Raw genomic sequence first — 9,682 nt, forward strand, 5'->3', positions numbered from 1 at the left:
GACCACTCGGGTTATTCTAAAAATAAAAAAAAATAAAACAAAATGATTAACATATTCTCTCTTTATTTAATGTTTTTTATAATACGTATTATTTATTTATTTACTTTTGTTTCTATGTATATTTTTTTTAACAATATTTTTCGTTTTTTAAAAAATAATATTTTGTCTTTTTTTTCTGTATACCTAGCTACTGGAACCCCATACTCTCCCCACTGTGGGATAATAATAATAAAAAAAGATATCCTATAAAAAATAAACGTGGCTTGGGAAAATGTTATAGTAGTTATATTGCTTAATGTATCTGTTTCTACTTTACGTCTCCCAGCTGTCTACTAATGCAAACTAGAACATGTGCATTTCCCAAGAAAATACAGTAGAGAATGCTGAGTCATCTCACCCTATGTGTGTGTGTGTGTATGTACAAATACCCTATTTATTTATATTTATTTTCTACAATTCAGTTCAAAAAGTATGAAAAATCAGGGAAATAAAAACATTAAAAAACCCAGAAGAGAATATCATTTTAAAGCAAACCGGGAAAATGCTGACTCAGCATTCCCAACTAATCACTCAACTACAGAAATCTCTTTCTTTCATGAATATTATGCAATATCACTGTCAAACTGAATAGAAACATCCTTCGCAGTTGTTTTGACCGGACAAGAGAGGGAATCACTTTTAAAGAGCTTCTGTGCTTTCTTTAACATTTTATTATCAAAGCAAACACATACATTATAATTTACACTTTGTAGACAAAGACATTTGAATGTTTATTTTTATATATATTTGCAGGACGTTGATATCGTCTGTGTGACGTTCCGTGTTTTTATGCGTGTGGTGATTTAAGTCTTTCGGGAGCTTCATAGGAAAGAGCACATTCTTTCCATTATTTTGGGATTTCTGTTGCTCAAAAAGAGGAGTTCTTTCTTTCCGTCCTCTGTTCGGCCTGATGAAAAATTAAAGAAGAAAAAAAATCCTAGTTAGTAAATCAGAATGACTTAAATATGTTTCATTAGAGGATAAATGCTATTTTCACTTACTCTGTGGATGCTGCAGCCATTGACGGTCCAAATAGTAAAGGTAACAGCTCTCAAACTCCTTCTCGCTATAGTTTGCAACGGACACTGGGATAAACGGGTCCATGTTGTCAAAGCCCTTCTGATGAGCAAAACACAGACAGGAGGTCAAAATAACAGCAGGACATTAAAACCTGTCAATGCATCACATCAAGTTGCCTGGGTCACAATTAATTAAATTAAATTAAATAGAACAATATGCTCACAGACACTGCCCTAACACTCAAACTAATACAGACGTATATAAAAAAACCAGGCTAAAGTAAAGTCATACCGATGCTGCTCACGAACAGACGTCTAAATGATTAATATTGCGCAATTACAACGGCGACGTTTTTCATTTTGTGAAATGTTATAAAACCCTTCTTTGAGTTTTATTGTTCAATCCATGTCGACCATAAATGGAAGAGGTGGTTGACAAGGAAGGATTTATTCTTCCATTAGGAAATTGATCGAGTTACACGGAGCAGACGAATATGACTGCAATAAATAATACAATAACGCAGTGCAACAAAAAAACAAAACAAAAAGGATGCAGTGTCACACTGCCAGCAGGTACAGCTGCAGCTTCCAGGCAAACAAACAGAACAACGCAGACAGGAAGGAGGACAGTTCTGACACATTCTTGGAATCGTTATGTTTATATTTCTCTTCCACAAAGCTTTTCTCACACTCACTCTCTCTGTGTAAAATCACTCACCAAGTAAAGAGGAGAGCCATATACAGGCTTAACAAAAGGATTCTTTGTTTTCTGGTGATATATTGTTGTTTTTTGTGGCTCAGAGACGATACTTTTCAAATACCAACAACATGCCCTTCTATATTTAGCTATTCAACCAATTATTTGTCTTGGCTAATTAATCAGCTCTGACATGACATTTTACAACCTGTTGGTATTGGCAAACACTGGCTCTCATAGTCCTGAGTGGAGTCAATGACTGTATTTGCTTATTAAATGGCCACTTTTGCTGAAAATATGTGTACACACGTTTTTTCTCCTGATGATTAATAACCAAAACTACTGTTTTAGGGCAATTCTTCACTCCAGGGCAGCGACCAAACACAAACCCCAACGAATGAGAGCTAGTGTGAGTAATGCAGGGTCCACCTTGTGTTGAGCTTAGAGTGTGAATGCAGTTCACTAACAAAATGCATGCTTGCTGCTGCTGCTGCTGCTGCTGCTGATGCCATCTTGTGGAAATAGATGTATTAATTAGGAAGCTATTTGGTCACTGGAGAAGAATGAAAACATTTTTAACCACGCAATAATTCTATTGGATATTTTCTTGGAATATCACGACACTGACTGAGCTTTTTTTTCCATTTATGATGGCTCTTTCCTTTGGAAACAGGGACTACAGTTAATGTAACAATGCACTCAGTCAACCTCTACCGGTTTGAAACAGCTGTTGCCCCTGAGACTTGATAAACAGAACGGTGCAATCTGGAGGTTAAAAATCACAATTTCCTGACAAATAAACAAATCTAATCAGGCACAGAAAGACCAAGCTTGTATTAGAGCTGCTACGTGTAAAAGTAGTACAAATAAATGACCTCTGACCTCTCCAAGCAGCTCTTTAGGCAAATAGACAGACTTTGGAATGTAGAGAGAGCCATTCTGAGCCACAGTGGTGATGATGGCTCCTCCAGTCTGAGACAAGAGATTGAGTGTTAAAAGGTAGAAATGTCTAAATCTCATGCAACTACATTTGACACAGTTGGTTTGCTCTTCTCACCCAGTCGTTCTTTATCAGCTTCCTCATGTTATGAATTAAAGTGAGCTCATCTGGGTCCACCTGATGATGATGATGGCGAGAAAGACGCAGATTAGACTTCTTTTCTGTGGGAACTGAGAAGTAAGAAGACAAGCGCGACGCATGACAAGTCTGTGAATATGTTTCCTTACAACACTCTTATCCTCCTTCTTGATGGTGGATCGTCCCCACAGGGCGTTGACACCGTCCACGGCCACAGCTAAGCGAAAGTTTGAGTCTGGTTGCCCGCTTTGCAGCTTCAGTTCTTTCATCACGGCCCCCACCACGTCGCTGCTGCTCTTCACACGGGATATACCCTAAAGCACAGGACACACCATTTTAGCGGTAAACCAATTGAATCTGAATGGCCGATTAATCAAACCAATTTTTATTAATAATTCATTACAATAGAAAATGAAAGGAACTGAAATAATAACAATATCTGATAAAAATCAGAGCATATTAAAGTTTTATTTAATCTTAAGACAGCAAACATCCAACTGTCAGTCAAACTACTTAAGGTATATAACACTGTCAGCTGCTGATCAGTATGCGATCGAACCACATTAAAATCTTCCCCCAAAAAACAGTCATCTAAAAATAGATGAAATGACAGGCTATACACTGTAAAGCTGTGCTTAGGTCCCACTGTTTTCTTTATCTTGAGGCGAATGATTAGTTAAACAGCAGCAGAGCAAAAAAAAAAGACAAATTCCCAGGGCTGCACATACATTTACTGCTGGTTTCTGCTTTTGACAGTGTATAGTACAAAAAAAACCCCCATTGTGCTGATCCATCACCATGCTCAGTTCATCGGCTATCGATCAGCACTAAGCACAGGCGAGGAGAAAGATGAAACTTTAATGACCCCCGTGGGGCAGTTGCTACGGCAGCAGGAAAAATAGCGGGTAACTGAACAAAGAGATTAAAAAGGCCTTTGTAGGTGACAAAAACCACAACTCCAACACAGAGAAATAAATACTAACGTGATCCACCAGCTGTCCTAATAGACTTCCCTCCTCAGTGAGCTCCCTCTTTGTCCACACGTAGCGCTGCGTTGTCTTTATCTGAGAAAGAAGCACAACATTTTTACCGACTCTTTTATGTGGCCATGCGTCTCACTGGAGTTCCTGCGCAAGGCATCAGATATTGACTTTGTACTGATTCCATTAAAACGTCCGACTTTTCCCTCATGCCATTGTTTCTAATGCACTGTGCAGAAAAACTGCATTTAATTCAGTTCAGGGGTAAATTCAGGTTGTTTTATCAAGCAGTTAATCTGCTTTACATGGACCAGCATGTGATGGCAACTGCTGTGAAGAGGCAGTCAAGGCTCATTTATGGTCCATTAATGTCAACGCGCTTGTTAATAATGTGACAAATGTAGTCACATCATATATATATATATATATATATATATATGTATATATACACGGCATGCTTTTTTGTATTAATATTGTTGTACATAAAATAGTTTTATGTCATGTTTGCGTGCACCTCGTTGTGCAATGAATATTAATCTACCCATACCTCTCTGCCTTAATTTAATGATGTATATTTAAGTTAAGCTTAAGTTTATATTATCTGACGGCCTATTCTGATTCTTAAAAAGCCCACTTCCTAAAAATTCTTACCTTTGAAAGGAACGGCTCATTGGTAACTTTAAAGTTGCGCAGCCATTCTGTAGCTTGTAATGGCTGGTCAAATCGAGAGGTGTTATAGGACGATGGCAGCAGCTCCTTACAATTCTTTACCCAGCGAAAAGCTGTTAGAAGACAAACAAACAAACACAGCAGCTGTAGAAGAGTAACTACTATAACGTTTATCGACCATCCGTCACATGCGATTGCTTGTCTCACCGTCAGGGAGTTGCAGCACCAGCCAACCCTGCGTGTAGCAGTAGTGGACTGTGTGACAGAGAGACAATGTCTTCCCAGTTCCCCTAGTCCCATCTGAACAACTGGATAAGGTCAACAGCATTCAGCAAATCAAGATATTTAAGACAAGAGGAGCATTTTTCTTTCATTGTTCTGCCTTTGAGAATAACCGTGTGTTTTGAAGGATACACAATACATATCGCATCGCAGGTTTGCTGTAGTCTGTTTTCTTCAGGTAAGATATGACCTCCAGAGCAGGCTGCCTCACCATCAAACAGGCTTCATTGAACGTCTTCATCTATAAAACAACAACAACAACGTCAAATTTGTCTTAATTGCAGATATAGCAGATATAGTAGTATTTGTGTGCACATGCAATGATACCAACAAGGGCTCACCTGTTGTTGATAGTGCCAGGGGAGGCCATGAGGGAACGCAGTGCGGATGTGTGCAGAAGGAAGAGTGTAATACTGCCCGATGTGTTTCTCTGACTGAATCGCCTGGAAAGGTACAGTGAGCTTGTCAACTAAAACTCACAGTGACTATGAACACAAATCTGATTCAGTCCAGGCAGGTGAACAACATGAACACTCTCGTCTCTCGGTGCTATATGAACACTTTGCTCACCGGATCGTTTTCCTGCGTTCTGATAATGGAGAAAGGCTCAGGTTCTGACTCTACAGCCACAGACTCCTGCTGCTGCCTGCATTCAGTGGTATGAAGGGTCCTGACATGTGTTACCTGCAAACATTTGAATGAGACACAGATATGATACATGAAGAGAGAAAACAAAACAGAACCATAATCCAATTAACATTTTTAAATAGTACAATATAATGATCAAATATAAACTTATCAGCTCATAATGATCCAAATCGAGATACGGCATTGATGCCAACATACAGTAGTGTACTGCAGAGGTGAGGGTCTCGAGTTATGTGACGAGTCTGACTCGAGTCACAAATTTGAGGACTTGAGACTTGCTTGACTAACACTAGTAAAAGACTTGACTTAGACGAGACACCATGACTTCAGACTCCACTTGGACTTGAGTAAAATGACTCGAAAATGACTTCACTTTTGCCATATTTACATTTTCTCATATATTGCGATTGAGTTAACGTTGCAATTTTTGGTTGCGATTTTGCAGAGTTGTGTACAAACCTGGCAACCCACCGTGGGATGTAACAGAGACTACAGACATGGAAGGTGCTTTTCCAAAGATAATAACATGTATGCATAAAAATAACAAGATAATGATAATATGCCAGTGCCACGTACCGAGCCCACTTGCAGCATTGGTTATGATATGAGAGCTAACATCAAGTGTGAAGCGTGTTAGAACTGGCTTCAAATTATTGTAGAAATATGTTATAATAATATAATAATATTAATAACTTTCCTTTTGGCTGGTTTTAATCTCTCTGGTCTTAGTTTTTTTTTTTTTTTAAATGAAAGATAAAATGTGTGTGGTAAACGTGGAATAGTGGCTTTTTTATATTTATGATGATTTATATTGTCTGCAGTTCTCAGGTTAACTGATGTTATTAATAATATCTAATACAGGTTGGTGGTTTCTTGATAAATTGCAATGAAAATATGAGCGGTTTTCTTTTTTCCTTCTCTTCTGTTTTATGTTTGAAGAATGTCATCATCATCTTCATTTTGCATCTAGCTATGACGCGCGACTTGAGTTACTTGAAGCTTAAGACTTGCATATGTGTGACTTACTCATCTCTGGTGTACTGTGTAATTTTGCAAGGTCGTCATGAGTTAATGATTATAACTGTTAACATTAAATTGCTTTAAGTTCTACCACCTTCGCATTTATGCTAGTGTGCTGTTGTTGTAGATGTTACAACACAGTAGCGATGCTGGACTTTAAAATGCAGTGTGGTTACAGTATATTTTGAATTCTGATATTGAGCTGGCTTTGTTGCAAGTAGTGATTGAAATGGTTTTGACGCGCAGACCTGGCAACCCTGAAGCAGATTCTTCTACACGCTATTCCCTTTAATATTGACCTCACCGTTTGCCGTAGTCTGAAGGACAGTCTGTGGAGCGCCATGATCTAAAACACAGAGGAAAACAAACATTAATTCATTAAATTAATTTCAAGAATGCAAAACAGCAACGCATGTGCTTTTTTTTACACACAATCTAGTCCTCTAACCTTGTGTAGTAAACGCTTAGCTAACTGCTAACAGCGGTGCGGAGCGGTGAGAGCACATACAGACGTTTACCTTCAGTTCACTTCATCAATGTTCACTGGCGATGACTTCGGCTACTGTTATGAAGAGACACGACCACCAGCGTTTAGAGTTTAAGCGTTAAAACAATGCGCACACCTGCCGGCGACGTCAATGTGCCAAAGCAGCCATGGGCACCGCCATCATGCAGCTTGAAGCAGGAAGTGACGTCGCATTAGCACGATTATTTTCGGCCAATCAGGTGACAGGAGCCAGACGACGGCGACGACAACAACAACAGAGGAAAATGGAGTTTGGTCAGGTTGACACATTCTTCACACTCAGACCATTAAACCCGCACACGAACATTTGAAAATGTTAGAACCCAGACCAAGAGTATCTATCACTGCCAACACGAATTAGCTCCACTCGTTTACACCTTTTAAACAACCTAGTACACATTCATACGAGGGTCCGCGTCAGTCGCTATTACAAGCCGTTTTAACATTTCATCATCGCCAAGTTTGACTATCTGGAATTACCATTACAAATATCTGTGACGTCATTCTTACTAGCCAAAACTGCCTGTAGTTCAGTTTTTACTTGTAAAAAAAAAAAATGACGTCACATTTACCCAGGGTATCCGCGGGGTCTTGAAAAGTCTTAAAAAGTCTTAAATCCAATTATTTGAATATAAGGCCTTAAAATGTCTTAAATTATCCTAAAATCTCATAAAAGTTCTTAAATAGAATTTTGAAAGGTCTTAAATAGAATTTTGAAAGGTCTTAAAAATCTAATAACGTTACTTTTATTTAAAACATGCATAAACTTCAGTCTCACTTTGAAATGTTTCTATTTTTGATGATGCGATAACATAATTACAACACGGAACTAAAGTAGGCCACTAGCTAGTGTGCTGTGCGCGCGCCGCGGTGTTACAGCTTAGCATAGCATCGTAGAAAACTTAACGAAAGCCCACAGCTTAGCCGAATTGCAAGTTCAACGATTTGTGGCTCCAATTTTCCTTCATGACTTTTGTACTTTTTGCGCCAGTATGGATTTGAAATGGGTCTTAAATTGAATTCATTGTGGTCTTAAAAAAGTCTTTAAAAGTCTTTAATTTGACTTGTTGAAACCTGCAGAGACCCTGTTACCATTCATGTGTATGGAGTGTATCTCTAGTTCCAGTTTCAGATATCTACAACGTTGTGAAACTTAATTCAAGATATCTTATAATTAATGACTGATAATTTAAGATGTTCCATTCCAGTTGTGGCAGTTTCACACCATCAATCTTTATTTTTTTACTCACCAGGAGTGTGTACTCTGTTGCATGTCCTTGTTTCACGTTCACGATTGTGAATTGTTTTAAAAATAAACACATTATTCATCAGCTTTTAAAATTAAATGAGACTTGAAACATTGGGAGACAAATCCAATAACTATTTGGACCAACCATGAATGTTTACAAGACATCCTTCATTTTTAACCTATTTTGAATTTACGTATGCATTTTTTTTGTCTGTTCTTGTTGTTTGTTTGCTTAGCTATTGTCATTGTGAGGAAAGTGGCATAACGAGGAAAAAACCTTTTCAGATTCTAAAATACCAGTTTAAAAACTGTTTTGATTGGAACCCTAAGAGAATGTTGCCCACTTTGACTTCTTAAATCAATATCAAGGGCCAATAGGATGACCGTAGTAGGATCTATTTTCAGCTCTGTATTCCCAGTTGCTCCAGGTTGAAGGAGGATCGATAGAAAATAGTGTTGGGATTGCATAATAGCCTGCCCCGTCTTTCATTTATCGCCAGACTCTCTTATAGACTGGTTTGCCTTTCTTTCTTTTTTTAGATTTTTGTTTGCAGTAGTTGTTGCCTGTGCTGGAGTAGTGATCTTCCCACTGACGGGACCTGTTTGCGGGGTTGTAGCATCCAATAGGATCACTAAAACTCTCTCTGTGAACTGTCCTGTGATTGCTCATGACTGTATTCATATTGCATAAGCTGTAAACAGAGCCCATTATCTCTCTCAGATCATTTAATTTACATTACACTGTAAGCGTATCTCATTGCCTCTTCCAGCCCGAGCATTATTATGAGATTATTGATCAATAATGCCTAAAACTCCTGCTGAGTGAAAATGGTTCAAGACCCCTTTGAAAAGTATCCCTAAGGAAAAACTAATCGGGGCAGTTGTAGCTGCACTAACATAAATCTAAGAACTGTGTTTACTTATTATATACTTTTTAACAAATCATCTTTTTAAGTTTTGCTTTTCCCCTATGCTATATCAAATGTTTACTTACTTTACTTATTTACTTTACTCTAGATATTAAAGGTGCGTTCTATAATAAATCTAAAGCAACTGGCCATAAAATCCTCCTAATATGTCACAGAGACTCAGGAATAATGTTCATATAACAAACTGAACTCACCAACAACAACAGTACAGACAAAATATTTGCATTGAAAAAAATATTTTGCAGACTGCAAATCATGTTTATGTTTTAGAAAATCATGTTTTGGCATGTGGCGCCACCTACCGCCGTCTACCAATCATTGCAGTCAGTAGAGTCTGAGCTGCCGAGCGAACCACGGGTTGCCAGTTATGACAGAAAACAAAACCTAAAAGACCTCGGTATTTTGAATTTGAATGTAGTAACTGTTTTTGGCCACATTCTTACATACGGCACCTTTAGTTTATATCTTACTAGTATTAGATATTTATGAATAGATAGATAGAGTTGTGATCAGCATTTCTTGTTAAAAGTGATCATCCCGTCCCTA

At 38.1% G+C, this 9,682-nt stretch overlaps 1 protein-coding gene across 3 annotated transcripts; it reads right to left on the minus strand.

The window, feature by feature from the left end:
• Window positions 1-702: 702 nt before the first annotated feature.
• dap3 (death associated protein 3) lies at window positions 703-7,106 on the minus strand. Of its 3 annotated transcripts, none has more exons than XM_083899469.1 (13): window positions 6,951-7,106; window positions 6,737-6,778; window positions 5,335-5,448; window positions 5,106-5,207; window positions 4,897-5,005; window positions 4,690-4,782; window positions 4,465-4,595; window positions 3,817-3,897; window positions 2,983-3,147; window positions 2,813-2,872; window positions 2,638-2,727; window positions 1,041-1,158; window positions 703-946 (listed from the first exon to the last, which is right to left on the minus strand). In XM_083899469.1, the coding sequence occupies exons 2-13, from the start codon at window positions 6,773-6,775 to the stop codon at window positions 861-863; spliced, it is 1,188 nt and encodes a 395-aa protein (XP_083755595.1). In that variant the 5' UTR covers window positions 6,776-6,778; window positions 6,951-7,106; the 3' UTR covers window positions 703-860. The 3 variants fall into 3 exon arrangements, 2 of the variants coding, with proteins under 2 accessions (XP_083755595.1, XP_083755596.1); XM_083899470.1 differs by having other exon boundaries at window positions 6,881-7,106; XR_014592989.1 differs by having other exon boundaries at window positions 915-946; window positions 2,631-2,727.
• Between the last annotated feature and the right edge of the window lie 2,576 nt (window positions 7,107-9,682).

Source organism: Microchirus variegatus (assembly GCF_963457635.1).
Source record: "Microchirus variegatus genome assembly, chromosome: 1".
NCBI classification, from domain to species: domain Eukaryota; kingdom Metazoa; phylum Chordata; class Actinopteri; order Pleuronectiformes; family Soleidae; genus Microchirus; species Microchirus variegatus.

Coding starts and splice junctions, on each gene's coding strand:
- dap3 (XM_083899469.1), bottom strand. CDS start 6,775: ATGGCGCTCCACAGACTGTCCTTCAGACTACGGCAAACG. Junction 5,449..6,736: donor CCTTCAGACTACGGCAAACG/GTGAGGTCAATA, acceptor AAATGTTTGCAG/GTAACACATGTCAGGACCCT. Junction 5,208..5,334: donor GAACGCAGGAAAACGATCCG/GTGAGCAAAGTG, acceptor GTACCTTTCCAG/GCGATTCAGTCAGAGAAACA.